The 17,186-nt window shown below is 43.0% G+C and overlaps 2 protein-coding genes across 3 annotated transcripts in view; one reads left to right on the plus strand and one right to left on the minus strand.

The window, feature by feature from the left end:
• Positions 1 to 17,186, plus strand: part of SYN1 (synapsin I) — a 46,355-nt gene that overhangs the window by 16,741 nt on the left and 12,428 nt on the right. The gene's annotated exons all lie outside the window — the stretch shown is intronic.
• Positions 16,104 to 17,186, minus strand: part of TIMP1 (TIMP metallopeptidase inhibitor 1) — a 3,572-nt gene continuing 2,489 nt past the window's right edge. The window contains exons 5-7 of the mRNA XM_081809287.1: positions 17,042 to 17,108; positions 16,540 to 16,600; positions 16,104 to 16,380 (exon numbers count right to left, since the gene is read on the minus strand). Coding sequence (XP_081665413.1) covers positions 16,210 to 16,380; positions 16,540 to 16,600; positions 17,042 to 17,108 — 299 coding nt within the window. The 3' untranslated portion in view covers positions 16,104 to 16,209. The remainder of the gene's footprint in view (positions 16,381 to 16,539; positions 16,601 to 17,041; positions 17,109 to 17,186) is intronic.

A 17,186-nucleotide genomic window follows, 5' to 3' on the forward strand; every position in this document is an offset into this window, starting at 1 on the left:
AGTTTTCTCTCTTTTCTTTCTTAATCTAAAGGTTTATCAATTTTGTTGATCTTTTCAAAGGACCAGCTTGTGGTTTTGTTGATTTTCTCTATTGTTTTTCAATTCTCTATTTCATTTATTTCCACTCTAATCTTTATTACTTATTTTTTATTGAAGTATAATTAACATGCAGTGTTAGATGTTAGTTTCAGGTGTGCAATATAATGATTCAGCAATTCTGTACCTCTCTCAATGCTCATCCAAGATTAAGTGTACTCTTAATCCCCTTTGTCTATTTTGTCCATCCCCTCACCCACCTCCTCTCTGGCAACCACCAGTTTGTTTTCTGTATTTAAGAGTCTAGGGGTTTGTCTCTTTTATTCTTTTTGTTTCTTATTTTTATTTAAAATCAATTAATTAACATATAGTGTATTATTAGTTTCACAGGTAGAGTTTAGTGATTCATCTGTTGCATGTAATACTCAGGGCTCATTACATCAGGTGCCCTCCTTAATGCCCATCACCCAGTTACCCCTTCCCCCCACCCACCTCCCCTCCAGCAACCCTCAGTTTGTTTCCTAGAGTTAAGAGTCTCTTATGGTTTGTCTCCCTCTCTGATTTCGTCTTTTCCCCTATGTTCATCTGTTTTGTTTCTTAAATCCCACATATGAGTGAAATCATATGGTATTTGTCTTTCTCTGACTTATTTCACTTAACATTAACCTCTCTAGCTCTGTCCATGTCTTTGCAAATGGCAAGATTTCATTCTTTTCTATGGCTGAGTAATATTCCATTGTAAATATATACCGCATCTTCTTTATCCATTCATCTGTCGATGGACATCTTGGCTCTTTCCACAGTTTGGCTATTGTGGACATTGCTGCTATAAACATCAGGGTGCACGTACCCTTTCGGATCCCTACTTTTGTATCTTTGGGGTAAATACCCAGTAGTGGAATTACTGGATCACGTGATAATTCTATTTTTAATTTTTGAAGAGCCTCCATACTATTTTCCACAGTGACTGCACCAATTTGCATTCCCACCAGCAGTACGTGAGTGTTCCTTTTTCTTCACATACTTGCCAACACTTGTTATTTCTTGTGTTTTTTATTTTAGCCATCCTGACAGGTGTAAAGTGATATCTCATTCTGGTTTTAATTTGCATTTCCCTGATGATTAATGATGTTGAGCATCTTTTCATGTGTCTGTTGGCCATCTGTATGTTTTCTTTGGAGAAATGTCTATTCAAGTCCTCTGCCCATTTTTAACTGGATTATTTGTGGGCTTTTTAGTGTTGAGTTGTATGAGTTCTTTGTATATTTTGGATATAAGCCCCTTATCAGATTAACCCCTACTGATCTGAAAATATCTTCTCCCATTCAGTAGGTTGCCTTTTTGTTTAATTGGTGGTTTCTTTTGATGTACAAAAGCTTTTTATTTTGGTGTAGTCCCAATACTTTAATTTTGCTTTTGTTTCCCTTGCCTGAGGAGACATACCTACAAAAATGTTTCTATGGCAGATGTCAAAGAAATTATTGCCAGTGTTTGCTTCTAGGAATTTTATGGTTTCAGGACTCACATTTAGGTCTTTAATTCATTTTGAGTTTATTTTTGTGCATGGTGTAAGAAAGTGATCCAGGTTCATTCTTTTGCATGTAGCTGTCCAGTTTTGCCAATACCATTTATTGAAGAGATTGTCTTTTCCCATTGTGTATTCTTGCCTCCTTTCTCACAGATTAATTGACCGTATAAGTGTGGGTTTATTTCTGCACTCTCTGTTCTTTTCCATTAATCTACATGCCTATTTTTGTGCCAGTACCATACTGTTTTGATTACTACCACTTTGTAATATATCTTCAAATCTGGGCTTGTGATACTATCAGTTTTGTTCTTCTTTTTCCAAATTGCTTTGGCTATTTGGGGTCTTTTGTAGTTCCATAGAAATGTTAGGATTATCTGTTCTAGTTCTGTGAAAAATGCTTTTGGTATTTTAATAGAGATTACATTAAATCTGTAGATTGCTTTGGGCTGTATGGACATTTTAACAATAATGGTTCTCCCAATCCATGAGCATGGAATACCTTTCCATTTGTTTGTGTCATTTTCAATTTCTTTCATCAGTGTTTTATAGTTTTCAGAGTATAGGTCTTCCACTTCCTTGGTTAAGTTTATTCCTAGGTATTTTATTATTTTTGGTGCAATTGTAAATGTGATTGTTAATTTATCTTAGTTTCTTAGTTTCTCTTTCTGCTACTTCATTGTTAGTGTATAAAAATGCAACAGATTTCTATATATTAATTTTGTATCCTGTGACTTTTCTGAATTCAGCTATCAGTTCTAGTAGTTTTTTTTGGTGGAGTCTTTAGGGCTTCTTATATATAGTATCATTTCATCTGCAAACAGTGAAAGTTTTACTTCTTCCTTACTAATTCGGATGCCTTTTATTTCTTTTTCTTGTCTGATTACTGTGATTAGGACTTCCAGTATATTGAATAAAAGTGGTGAGAGTGGACATCCCTGTCTTGTTCCTGATCTTAGAGGAAAAACTCTCAGTTTTTCCCCACTGAGTATGATGTTAGCTGTGGGCTTTTCATATATGGCCTTAATTATGTTGAGGTATGTTCCCTCTAAACCTACTTTGCTGAGAGTTTTTATCATGAATGAGTGTTGTAGTTTGTCAGGTACTCTTTCTGCATCTATTGAGATGATCATATGGTTTTTATCCTTTCTCTTGTTAATGTGATGTATCACATTGATTGATTTGGGAATACTGAACCACCTTGCATCCCTGGAATCAATCCCACTTGATTGTGGCGCATGATTTTGTTAATGTATTGTTAAATTCGGTCCAATATTTTGTTGAGAATTTATGCATCTATGTTCATCAGAGATACTGGCCTGTAGTTTTCTTTTTTGTTGTGTCTTTATCTGGTTTTGGTATCAGGATAATGCTGGTCTCATAGGATGAATTTGGACACTTCCCTTCTTCTATTTTTAGGTATTAATCTTTATTACTTCTTTCCTTCTGCTTGCTCTGGGCTTAATTTGCTCTTCTTTTTCTAATTTCTGAAAATGGAAGAATAAGTTATTGATTTGATATCTCTCTTCTTTCTAATATACACATTTATAACTATGAAATTCCCTATAAGCATCACTTTAGCTGCATACCTTATGTTTTGATATGTTGTGTTTTTTTAATCATTCATCTCAAAGTATCTTCTAATTTCCCTAGTGATTTCTTCTTTGACCCATTGGTTATTTATGAACATGTTTACTTTCCACGTATTTGTGGAACTCCCCATTTTTTTTCTGTTTATACTTTCTAATTTCATTCAGCTGTGGTCAGAGAACATACTTTGTATGATTTCAGTACTTTTACATTTATTGGGACTTGTTTTCTGGCTTTGTGCACTTGAGAAGAATGTGTATTCTGCTGTTGTAGGGTGGACTGTTCTATAGATGTCTGTTAGGTTTAGTTGGTTTATAGTGTTATTCAAGTCTTCTCTTTCTTTGTTGATCCTCTGTCTAGCTGTTTTCTCCATCATTTAAAGTGAGGCATTGAAGTCTCCAACTATTATTGTTGAATTGTTTACTTCTCTCTTCGGTTCTGTCTTTTTGTTTCATTTATTTTGGGGCTCTGTTCTTCGGTACATATGTTTTTATCATTGTTATGTCTTCTTGATAGATTAAACTTTTTATCAATTTAGAATGTCCTACTTTACCTCCAGTAACAATTTCTGTTTTAAAGTCTATTTTATCTGATGTCGTATAGCCAGGTCTCTTTTGGTTACTATTTGCGTGGCAAATCTTTTTCCATCCATTTACTTTCACCTTATTTGTGTCTTTGAATCTAAAGTGTGTCTCTTGTAGACAGTATATAATCAAGTCACATTTTTCATCCATTCTGTCTATATCTGCCTTTTATGCTCAATATTTTATTTAGCTGTTCAATATTTTTTAAAGATTTATTTATTTAGGTTAGAGAGAGAGAGAGAGTATGAACATAGGGGGAGGGGCAGAGGGAGAGGGAGCGAGAATCTCAAGCAGACTCCCCACTGATCACGGAGACCAACACAGGGCTTAATCTCACCACCCTGAGATCATGACTTGAGCCAAAACCAAGAGTCAGATGCTTAACCGACTGCACCACCCAGGCACCCTAGATATAGAGTTCTTATATGATGGTCTTTTTCTTTCAGGGCTTTGAATATGTTGTCCCATTGCCTTCTGGCGAGAAATCAGCTATTAATCTTACTGAGGATCACTTGTATGTGATGAGTCACTTTCCTCTTACTACTTTCAAGATTCTCTCTTTGTCTTTGACTTTCATAAGTTTGTTTATGATGTGTCTAGATGTAGCTCTCTCTAAGTTTATCCTATTTGAAGTTCAGTGAGTTTCTTGGATGTATAGATTAATATTTTCCATCAAATTTGGGAGATTTTCAGCCATTATTCCTTTCAATATTCTTTATTGCACCTTTCTCTCTACTCTCTCCTTTTGGGACTCCCATTATGTGTGTGTTGATATGTTTGATGGTGTTTCACAGGCCTCTGAAACTCTGTTTATTTGTGTAATTTTTTTTTTCTTTCAGTTCCTCACAATGGGTTATTTTGGTTGACCTACCTTCAAATTCATTGATTCTTTCCTCTGGCAGCTCAAATCTACTGTTGAGTCCCTCTAGTGAATTTTTAATTTCAGTTATTGTGTTTTTCAATTCTGGAATTCTATTATTTTATCATTTCTGTCTCTTTATTGATAGTCTTTATTTGTTAGAATACCATTCTCATACTTTCAGTTAGTTCTTTAGACATGATTTCTTTTAGTTCTTTGAAAATATTTTCAATAGCTGACTTATAGTCTGTGTATTAATCCCGGTATCTGGGCTTCCTCAGGGACAAGTCTATTGGCTACTTCATTTTTCTGTTTGGGTCATACTTTATTATTTCTTTTCATGTCTCATAAATTTTTGTTGAAAACTTAACATTGTAAATAATATTACATGGCCGCTCTGGAAATCAGATTCTCTCCCCCATTCTAGGGTTTATTTTTCTTGCTCTTTGTTTTTTTAGTGACATTCCTAAACTAATTCTGTAAAGGTTGTATTCTTTGTCCTATATGGCCGCTGAGTCTCTGCTTCATTAGCTTTGCGGTCAGGTAATGAATGGCAGATATTTCTTTAAACACCTAGAACCATTAAGTCTCCAAGCTTTTGCTGATGGGCTCTGTGCACCTGTTGGAGCATGCCTTCAATGCTCTGGCAGGCTGTTCACAACTTTGACGTAGCCTTTACTTCCTGGTTTTGCAGAGCCTCGAGGTCAGCCAGAGATCCTGAGCATGCACACAGCCTTATGCATATTTGTGGTTTTCTAGATTCCTGGGAATTTGTCAGTGCTTTTCAAAGCCTCCTATGAAGAGCTCCTTACCCAACTTTTCCTGTTAGGTTTTTCGGTCAGCTTGTAATGTTTGTCCTAACTATAATCACTGCCTCAAGCACTTGCTATGTTAACAGTTGCTACTGATTGTTTTTGAAAAAAAACCCCAGGGAAAGCTGTTCACGCTAGGTGAACTCTGAGTCAAATCAAATAGACAAGGCCTGTGAATGGAGTTTTCTAGGAAAGTGCCAGACCGGTCAAATAAAGATAGTTCTCTAGGAATGGGACTTTGGAGGAAACTCCAACTCTGTTTTACTTCCCCTTCTGGCTGCTAGGCTGCTGGTTTTCATCAGGATTACAAGGCTGTTGATTTTCAAGGCTGTTGTGGAGGTAGGGAGAAGGGGATGGGGAAAGTTCAAATGCCACAAAGCATACTGTTCTTACTGAGATTCAGCCATTTTTCTTGAATACACGCTTCCTGAATTGTTATAAGCTTTTGGTCAATGTGTAGAGTTCTGAAAAAAGTTAATTTTGACAATTTTTGCCAGTATTCTCATTGTTTTTATGGAAGAGAAGATTTTTAAAGACCCTTACTCTGGCATTTCCACCGACATCACTTCCGGACATAACTTCCTCTTTCCCAGCCCCAGCCCTAAGATAATAGTATTTCAAAGCCAGGGTATGGGAGCTAGATGTACTCACTGATACTGGAATATCTTTGCCTCTAGGCCCTCTTGTTATATAAAGCTAAGAAATTTATATATATGGAATTTCATGTGTTCACACTGATACCTCTAATTCTAATCCAACACATCACGGGGTTCTGTCTAGCTTTCCCCCATTCTATACTTATATTTTTCTTCTATAACAGTGAGAACCCTAGCCTCCAGTGTCATCAGTGTGTTTACTCATTTGCTCAGTCCTACAATACACAGAATGTATTTTTAGAATTTCAACATCCACACCACTATGAAAAACAAACTTAGTAAGGTAGAGCTAGAGATTTGTTTGCCCTTTTTAGGTCTTTATATGAGGATATATAGTCAAAGTACTGTATTCAAAAGTTTCTTGGTTTATTTTATTTTTTGCTCAGCATGATTACATTATTCATTTTATTTCAAATATAATGTTTATCTTTGTATTAAATTTTAGTCTTTTTCCTATCTATGACTTAATTATATATTTTTTCATGTAAGACATTAGCATGATTCCAAAAGACAAAACATAAAAAGGCATACACGGATAAAATTTAAAACCTAGGTGAAATGGATAATTTCCTAGAGAAACACAGTTTACCAAATTGACCCCATTAGAGCTTAACAGACTGTTTCCATAAAACAAAAGAGAAAGTGAGTAAAAACCACCTCATAAAAAAGCACCAGGCCCAGATGGTTTCACAGGATAATTCTCCAAACTTACAGAGCAGTTAATCCCAATGCCAAATAAATTATTCCAGAGAACAGAAAATGAAACCTCCACATGTTTTTTCTAAATCAATTATAACATTGATTGCACTCAAAAAAGCATGGACTATTTTCACTCATGAATAGCAATGCAATAATCCTAAATGAAATTTTAGCAAATGAATTCAGAACTACATTAAGAAAATAATGTAGCATGACCAAGTAAGTGAGTTTCCTTCTGGGAATAAGGATGGTTCTTTATAGGTAATATGTTAATATAATACAACATAATAATAGATCTAAGGAGAAAATCATATGATCATTTCCATAGATATTTTAAAAGACTTTGGCAGAATTCTGATACAATCATTCAAAAATAGAAATCAACTGATAACTTCTTAACATGATAAAATTTGTATATCTCAATCCTAAAGTTATCACCAACTTAATGGAACAACATGGAAAGTATTTCCACTAAGATCAGAAATAAGGCAATGCCCTCTGTCTCCACTCCTTTTCAACATTGTATTTGGAGGTATTAGACCAATGCAGTTAGACAAGGAAAAAAAATATAGATGTAAGATTGGGTAAAGAAAACACAAAAATATCTCTATATTTTTTAAGATTTTATTTATTTATTTGAGAGAGAGAGAGAGCACGAGGGAAGGAGGGTCAGAGGGAGAAGCAGACTCCCCTGAGCAGGGAGCCCAGTGTGGGACTCGATCCTGGGACTCCAGGATCATGACTTAACTGACTGAGCCACCCAGGCACCCCAAAAATACCTCTATTTAAGACAATATCCATAGTATACCTGGAAATTCCCAAGAGAACCAATAACAAAGCTAATTCAAACAATAAAGAATTCAGTAATATAGCAGAATATAAAACCAACATATAGAAATTAGTTTTCATACACACAAAGAAACAGATATAATGTATAATAGAAGAGAAAACCCCATTTATGATAACAAAAAAGGATAAAATCCGTCAGGATAAAGTCAACAAGGGGTAATGCAAACTTATCTGAGGAAAAGTTTAGAACACTCCTGAAAGACTTACACAAAAACAAAGACATTCCTTGTTCTTGAGTAGGATGAATTAGTATCATAAAGATGACAGTTTCCCTTCTCAAGTCTTCATTTATAAATGCAATGTGATCCCCCAAAATATACCTATAAGCTTTTATCTGCAACTGATAAAAGTTGATAGTGAACGTCACATGAAAATGCAAACATGGAAGAATATCCATAAAAAAAAGAAAAGCTATAATGGGGGGGGGATTAGTACTAAGCCTCTGCCAGTGAACATTTTATGAAGGTTTTCTAATTTAAACAGTATGATGCTGACACATGAATAGGCAGTCTGACAGACTAAAGAAAGAAAAATTAAAAGTCCAGATATAGATCCATGTACATATGGAAATTTAGTGGATGGTAAAAGTGGCAAGCTTTGTTTTTGACATTTAAATTCTTCATCCGAAATGGATTTTTTCTCTTTTTTTAGCACTCTTACAGACATCTTTATTACATGTGTTCTTGAACACTTCTCTACATGCATTACAGAATGGCCATCACATCCATTCACTTATGTAACACTGTGCTTAACATAGCCAACAAGTAGCGCTCTCACAAATGTCTATTACATGTGTTCTTTGGAATTGATTTTCATATACAGTGGGAAGTAGGGTGAGATCCAGTTTCATAGTTTTCCTTTTCTCCCCACCAATGTGGTCAGTATGCCACCTCTGTCATGTACTAAAATCTTATGTACTTATGGGGGCAAGTTCTGTACTGATGCAGTACTAGTTTAATAACTGTATTTTCTCATTAACTACTGATATCTAGTAGGGCAGTCACACCTCCTGGCTGTTCTGTAGCTGTAGAGAGGCAGAAAGAACAGGACCGAAGAGGCCGGGAAGAAGACAGAGCTAATGGCAGACGATGGTAGCAGCTAGATGGCAGAGGCATTAGACTTCCTACAGGCCAACTTGCCACTCACATTTCCTCTTTTGTCCCCCCACCCCACTGTGCAGCATGGAGGGCCATAAGCTAGGCCTGGATTTGTGGAAGCGGTCTTCCCCCACCCTGTACCTTGAAGCTCTGGTGGGAAGGTTGCCCAGCCTCCATCATGTGGTGGGAGGCACATATGGAGACTCTGGCTCTGCTACCCTATCTATTCCCATCCAGGCTGCAGGCCACCAGGAATCTGCAGGGCTGCTCGGCTCAGCATGTCTGTATAGTCACCAGTCAGGGATGGGGCACATGGGAGGACTCTGTTAAGCACAATCTGACTTCTTTTCACCCCAACTTCCCTATAGCATGGTGATCTGCTTACATCAACCTGATCGTGCAGACCTAGGGGTGGGGGCTGCTGCAGGATTAGGGACATTATCTCTAAGCCATAAATCTCTAGGCGATTTATGGCTCAGCAAATATTTATAGAGGGTTCACAATAGAGCAGGTGGAGTCTGGCCCCAAGGCCTCTCAGGATCCAGTCCCTTCTCCAGGATTCATGGTCCCTGTGCTGTGGGGAAAGAGAGGGTGCTTGGGAGTGAGAATCAACAGAGTTGGGGATGTGGGGATTGTATGAAAAAAGAGAGGGTGGGAGTAAATAGGGAAGTGAAGGAAGGAGCATAGGAGATGTGTGAACAGGGTGGGGAGTTTTCTTTTGAGGGACCAATTTCATGGAGATATAACAAGTCCAGGAAAGAGGACATATCACAAGTGTGCAGCTCCTTACATTTTCACAAAGTGAGCATATTCCTGTTGCTTGCATCCAGATCAAGAAACACAACATGACCAGATAGATCCCCAGCACAGTTAGAAGTTGATGGTCTTTGGGAGGCTTGAGGGGCCAGTTGTGGGAAGTTGGTGGACTTGAGGAGACTTAAGAGTTTGAGAAAGGTGGAGAGTCCCCAACTCACTGTGGCTGAGTAGAAGTCCCGGTCCAAGGCAGGAGGCTGTTGTACCATGAGGATTCAAGAGCAGATATTGGGCCACCAGGGAAGGCAGCCAAGTTCATGGCTTCATGTTCTTTTTTTTTTTTTTAAGATTTTATTTATTTGAGAGAGGAAGAGAGAGAGAACACAGCAAGGGGGAGGGGCAGAGGGAGAGGGAGAAGCCGGATCCCCACTAAGCAGGGAGCCTGACGTGGGGCTTGATCCCAGGGTCCTGGGATCGTGATCTGAGCCGAAGGCAGATGCTTAACCGACTGAGCCACCCAGGCGCCCCTCATGGCTTCATGTTCTCGCCCATGCTCAGATAAGCAGGTGTCCCTCCATGGACACTGTGCAAGGTTGGGATTTAGGTATGTGGTTTTGTGGGGGGTGGCAGGAAGGCACTTAGAAGTGGTTGGGCAGAACACCACTCCTTACACTTCTCTTAGCTTTTGCTCCAAGGAGAGAAGGGTGGCGGGCACTAAGGATGGGCAGAGGGGCCAGGGAAGAGTGAAAGGGCATAGCTCATGGCGAGGAAACAGGGAGAAGCAAGGAGCAGGGTGGAAAGAAGGGAGCAAGGAGAGGGAGCAGGAGCAGGGAGAGGGATGGGGAACATGGAGGAGGAGCAGGGGCAGGGGCAGGGGATGGGGAACAGGGCGAAGGAGCAGGGGTTGGGGAGGAAGGAGCAGGGAGCAGAAAGAAGAGGGAAGAGTGGCACTGTGGCCACACATACCTGAGAGGCACACTCAACGCCCAGGGCACCCTTTCCTATAGATATTCAGGAAGCCTCCCTGATAGGCTCCTCTCGGAGCCCCTTCCAAGGATACACCACTCATTTCCTGAAGTGCAAGTTCCCATCTCTCAAAGAGCCTAGAGAGGACAGATGCCATGCCTGACTCCTGGAGGTCAGTAAAGTGTGACCAGATGTCCCTTGGCTAGGACCATGATCTGCAAGTGGTCAATCCCAAAGATTCAGAACACTATGGTTTGGGGACAGAATTTACTGTGATTGGTCTAAACTGGGGGCACAGTACCCTGGGGGGTGGGGCACTTGTAAGAAAATACCCTGATGAGGGGATACCTGATTCCAGGGATGAGATGGGGAAAAGCCTGAGGATGAGGAGTCCGTGCAGGGTAGAGACTCTCCTCATGGATGTCCCCACAGCTGTTCTTGGTGGGCATGTAGATAGATAGAACCGCATTGCTCTTTATATTTGGGTACTCCTGTGAACCAGAGGTTCAAGATCCCTTTAGGAATCTTGATTGTCCGTGAAACAAGGAAAGGGAGAGGTACACAGAGGCTGAAGAGCATTTATGGGATGAGGGACCGAGGTCTTAGTATCATATCAGTAGCTTTTGGGTCTCAGAGACCCGCCCATTTCCTCAGCCAGAGCAGGGTCAGAGGCTTGTATTTTGGTGGGGAGACAGTCCCTGGGTGATTTGAACTCATGATGCCTCATGGTCTCAGTGAGGAGGATGAGCCCCAGGAATTAAGCCATGAGAACTAGGGATGGGACAAATGTGTCAGGGAACCCTTTTGGGTTGAGGCAAGATTTCTCCCATCCCTAAGACTCCTGAAAAAAGTTTGCAGAGCACCTCCCCTCCAAGTTCTACCACCTCAAGGGACTTTACCTATCCTTCTTGAAACTCACCGTGAGCCCCTGTGTCGGAAGCCTCTCCGAGGTCTGCCCAGACTTATCCATGTCTGAGTTACTATAAATAGTGTGAGTTTGTGGATGGTAGCATCCAAAGGTTTGCTCAAGGGTGGTCACGGGCAGAGCCAGGAGCAAAACAGGGACCAGCAGAAAGGTGGGACTCGTGGCGAGAGCCTGAGAGACATGGGTAGGGGGGAGAGTTGAAAAATGGCCTTTCTCTGGCCCAGCTCACCCCTAATCAGGAGAGTATTCAGGGAGCATCTGTCTAACACTACTGCTTTCCAGGGGCCTGGGGTCAGGGGGAGGCCCCCATTGTGAGGGGAAAGGACACTGAGTCTGGGCCTCTGGCCAATGGCCCCACCTCTGTCCATCAGAACTGTAGCTCTCCACAAAGGTTCAACAAGAGACCCAAGCTCAGTGGTAGATAAATAGTCAACAAGAGGGAGGTGCGGTGTGAGCATTCCTGCCCACGTGAACCCTCTATTTTATTCTTTCAAGAGCGCATCCCTCCAGCCTTCTACCGGACTGGGGATTAGGAGTTGGGCAGTGTATCTGAGGTTCTAATGGCTTCTTTTTTTTTTTTCCTAATGGCTTCTTATACACACTTTCAACCTATCTTCTTTATTTAAAAAAGCTCCACCTGGGGTGCCTGGGTGGCTCAGTCGTTAAGCGACTGCCTTCGGCTCAGGTCATGATCCCAGGGTCCTGGGATCGAGCCCCGCATCGGGCTCCCTGCTCGGCCAGGAGCCTGCTTCTCCCTCTCCCACTCCCCCTGCTTGTGTTCCCTCTCTAGCTGTCTCTCTCTCTCTCTGTGTCAAATAAATAAATAAAATCTTAAAAAAAAAAAAAAAAAGCCCCACCTTCACTCTCACACTGAAAGACAACTTGCGCCCTAATTGTTTCCTTTGGTGGGAGCTCTACAGTGTGATAAGAGTTGGTCCTCAGATTTTCCACTACTACTGTATAGGAGGTGTCCAGGGCTGGATAGTGAGACAGAGGTGTCAGCCACTTTGGAGAAAAAGAAAGGACTGGTCTTATTAGAGAAATCTGCCTCTTCATCTGGGGCGCCTGGCTGGCTCAGTCATACAGTCAATGGAGTGTTGTGTGGCTCCTGATCTCGGGGTTGTGAGTTCAAGCCCCAGGTTGGGTGTAGAGATTACTTAAAAAATATTTTAAAAATCAAAAAAAAAAAAAAAAGAAAGAAAGAAAAGAAATCTACCTCTTCATCTGTCATTGATGGGGTGGGGAGAGATGTTTCAACATATATGGTAATATGGTAATACACTGGGAACTGTTCTAGCAAGGAGATTTTTCCAACTGGAGATATCTAAGCATGGGGAAATTTCAATGGGGGTCGATCAATAGGGGACCATATGGAAGGCTGGGGTTCAATGAATGGAAAGATTTTCAAACGGACTTATCAATGAGATGGATATCAATGGTGGGTATTTCTGAATGGGAAGATTTGACAAGGGGGTTTATCAATGGGAGCATTTTGATGGGCATGTCTGAATGAGGAGATATGTCAGTGGGTAGAGATACAGGAATAGGGTGATTTGTCAATAAAGATTGTCAGTGGGGGATGGTGGCTGGCTGGCTCAGTAGATGAAACATGCGTCTTTTGATCTTGGGTTTGTAAGTTCAAGCTCCAGGTTGGAGCTACTCCCCCTGCTTGTGCTCTCTCTCTCTGTCAAATAAATAAATAAAATCTTTAAAAAAGATTTTATTTATTTTTGAGAGAGAAAGAGAGAGAGCGTGAGCAGGAGCGGAAGGGGAGGGGCAGAGGGAGAGGCAGACTCCCCGCTGAGCAAGGAGCCCGATGTGGGACTTGATCCCAGGACCCTGGGATCATGACCTGAGCCTAAGGCACTTAACTGACTGAGCCACCCAGGCGTCCCAAAATAAAATCTTTTAAAAAAGATTGTCAATGGGAATTATGTCATAAATAGGGAATATATAATTTATAAATAGATTTGTCACCTGGGTGGTCAGTAAGGGATATGCAAACGGTGGGTAATTATGAAGAGAGGTATTTGTCACTGGGATCCATCAATGGGTGATGGATTGCTGCCAGGTATTTGTAAACGGGGAGATTTGTCAATGGGGGTCGTCAATGGGGTTATGTCAATGCGATATTTATAAATAAGGCTCAACAGAGGTATTTGTTATGGGGGATTTGTGAAAGAGGGGATTTGTACAGTGAGGAGAGGGAACTTTTCCAAGGAAAGATTTACCGAAGACTTAGAAATTTTTCACCTGCCGTCTTGGCAACAGAAGAGATTTGTAAGTGTGGTGATTCGTCATCCACAGTGAGGACTTCATAGTGGGGAACATTATCACTGGGGGGAGGGGTTCCCATAGAAGTCTTTGAAAATGTTGGTGTTTTTCAGTTGGGGAGACTTGCACACTGGGAAAAAGTATACAAGGTTCAGGATAATAAGAACATCACAAATGAACATACTAAATATTTGTAACGTCTCTGGGGGGTAGATTATCAGGATCACAAGTTAAACCAAGGTTTTCAGAGTGCATTAAGTTATTACAATTGATATCATACATTATTTCCTTACTCTAAATAATCGTTACTGATACAAATTATCACTACTAAAGTTACACATTAAATTATATTTCTCATACTGCTACTAATCATAATAACTAATACTTGTAAGTGCTATGTTCCATGCACTGTTCCAGGCATTAGACATGTATGACCTCAGTTATTGCTCACGTTATCCCTGCGAGTTAGGCATTCTTTTTATCCCTATTTTACAGATGTGGAAACTGAGGCACAAAGAGGTAATGTGATTTCCCCAAGGACACAGAGCTAGTACGTGGAAAAGGCAGCACTTGAATGCAAATGACGTTGCTCCAGCGTTCATGTTCTTAACCGTTAGACGTCGCCTGTCTAGAAATTAAGCCACTGTTAGTAATATTACCTGTGAATTTCTTATTTATAAGCGTTTCGTGTTCTGACCTGAAAAAATACCCAAGGGACGAACACACCCATTAATCATCCTCCAACCCTAGCACGGACCTCAGAAGGATTCTAGGTAGGGACTGTGAGGCCCATTTTTTAGGGAGAAGTATTGAGACTCAGGTGAGGGAAGGGCCGGCCCCCAGGCCACCCATTGAGCCGGAACCCCCCCTTGCTGTACACTTCACAGGGCTGTCACCCCCACGTGCTTCCTCTCAGCCATCAGTCTCTCCCAAGCAGAGATTCACACCCAGACACATGGAACGCGGGGGCGGGGGGGGGGTTCTCACTTCACTCGCTTGAGTAAATTTTCTAGAAGAGCGATGGGGGGAATGTAGTGACCCCAGGATGACAGAAATCCTGCCAGGGGCTCCTGCCGGGGTCTGTGGGAGGCGGCCTTGTATGCTGTTCTGGCCTCCGTAGGGCCTCGTGGTCAGGCCTGGCCTTGAAGCACGATGTCTCAAACCAGGGCACCACCTGCTGGTGGGCAGGTCGGCAGGAGCGCGGCCTCCACACTGGGCTCCGTCCTTTTCCACTGCCTCATTCTACCTCACCTTCCTCCTAGGGATTAAAATAGCTGAGGGCTCAGAGAATGGGCCCCGGGGTCAGGGAACAACGGCGTAAGAATGCAGGGAGCTGCTACTAGGGTTTGGTGACCTGTTAGGAGCAGCTGAGCCAAGAGCAACAAGGCCACCAGGGCCCTTATGGTCATACCCATGAGCGAAGGTGGCCATTTTCCCCTGCCAGGGCATAACCAAGGTCTAGATGTTGACATAGAAATTGTCGCTGCAGGGGCGCCTGGGTGGCTCAGTCGTTAAGCGGCTGCCTTTGGCTCAGGTCATGATTGGGACTGAGCCGCGTCGGGCTCCTTGCTCAGAGGGGAGTCTGCTTCTCCCTCTGCCTCTGCTTCTCCTCCATGCTCGTGCTCTCTCTCTCTCTCTCTCCAATAAATAAGTAAATCTTAAAAAAAAAAAAAAAAGGAGTGAGGGGAGGAGAGGTAGGGGAAGGGGGAGAAGGGCAGAGCTTGGGGATTTCCAGATCACACCTTCTCCTCACCCCTCCTATTTCCCAAATGGCCACTTCCGAGGAATCTCCCGCAGGCCATGGGTGGGGAGCCAGGGCTACCCCTTCTTTCAGAGGCCCTGGCTGGGTTATGTAGTGGGAGGGGAGGGGGGCACCCTGAGCCCCTCGCCCCCCCCCCCCGAGCTTTCCCTTTTCACTCAAGTCAGACTCGCAGTACAAAACCTAAGGGTGGGGACGGTAACAGCCACAGACGTGGATGGAGCAGGACATCCTCCTGGATGACATCAGGACAGTGCCCGGGGGAAGAGAGCTGTTTGCCAATCGATAAGACATTTGTCGTGCTCGCTTCGGTAGCATATATACTAAAATTGGATCGATAAGACATTTGTCAACGAGCTTGTCAACTGGAGGGATTTGCCAGTGAGGTGGTGATTTGTCAGTAGTGGGATCATTTTCTAGAGAGGGCTGTGCAAATAGGAATCATCAATTAGTCTGGGAAAATGTTCTACGGTATCGGGCAGAGAGATTAGCCGATACGTTGTGGTGGATAATGCAGGTTAAATGGCCCCTGCGGACGTGGCAGGTCACCAAGGCTAATGCCGACGTGGAGAATGGTTACCAATGCCTGAAATTATAGGTGAAATACACAAAAGCCAACATTTGGCATCCCTCACCCCCCTCGGCCTCGGTCCCCGGGTATGCCCACCAGGTCATCGGCAACATGGGTTGGTCCCCAGACATGACACAGGGACGCTGCCTGCTGGATAGTAGTTCTTTATTTCACTGTCTTGTGGGATAAAGAAAGACAGGAGCGGGAAGTGGGGTGGACACTGGGCAGGCTTCGGCTTCCGCCGGGGGTAGGATTTAGGCCATCTGGGGCCGCAGGGACTGCCAGGTGCACAGCCCCGGCTTTCTGGGCAGGCAGGCTAGATGGCGGCTCTGAAAATCCTTGTCCGAGCCTTTGAGGAACTGGTCTGTCCACAAGCAATGAGTGTCATTCTGCAGTTTGCAGGGGATGGATGAGCAGGCAAACACCTAGGGGAGGGGAGAGAGGCACATCTCTGAGGGCTTCTCCCCCTGCCCCTACCTCCCCTACACAGCGGAACCTTCCCCTCCTCAGTTTTCAACATGGAGCTGCTGGGGAGACCTGGTGTTGCCCTACCTGGGGAGGGACTCAAGAGTAGCCCCTCCCACTGGAGGAACAGTCACTGGGCTTGGCAAGGTGACGGCAATCCAGCGAACTGTGATCAGTTTCCTGGAATGCCGGTTGGGACACAGTCGGGGGGGGGGGGGGGCAGGCAGGCTTCCAGGGGAACTATCCCAAAGGATAGGGAACAAGTAGCAGTAGCAGGGAACAGCTGGTGGGGCGGCGGGGGGGGAAGGGACGGACTTGGGCATAGGAAAGAGCCATGGGGCTCAGACACAGCCCCTGGGATCAGAGGGCATTCAGGGCCATCAGGAGACAGCCTTGGCCTAGTCCGAAGGGCAATGGACCACACCCCTGTGTGTGAGGCAGGCAGAGCAAGAATCGGATGAGCTGGGCTGGGGGAGCAGCACTTTGGGTTCTTGGAGAACATTCTAGGAAAGCAAGACACAATCCCTAGGCGGGGTGGGGTGGGGGGGGGCGGTCAGGAATAGACAGAGGGACTAGAAAATAGTCACAAGGGGGATTTAGAGGGAAAAGAAGCAGCCTGACAGTCCAGGGAACGGCGGAATCAGACACAGAGCTAAGAACAACCAGAATTTCCAGGGAACAGTGTCAGCTTCGGGGGAACAGCAAGAGAGATCAGGGACAGCCCTAGGGTTCGGGTAGCAGCCCTACGGACAAGCAATGGCCAGAG

Source organism: Leptonychotes weddellii, chromosome X (genome assembly GCF_054177405.1).
Source record: "Leptonychotes weddellii isolate Sample4059 chromosome X, ASM5417740v2, whole genome shotgun sequence".
Taxonomy (NCBI): domain Eukaryota; kingdom Metazoa; phylum Chordata; class Mammalia; order Carnivora; family Phocidae; genus Leptonychotes; species Leptonychotes weddellii.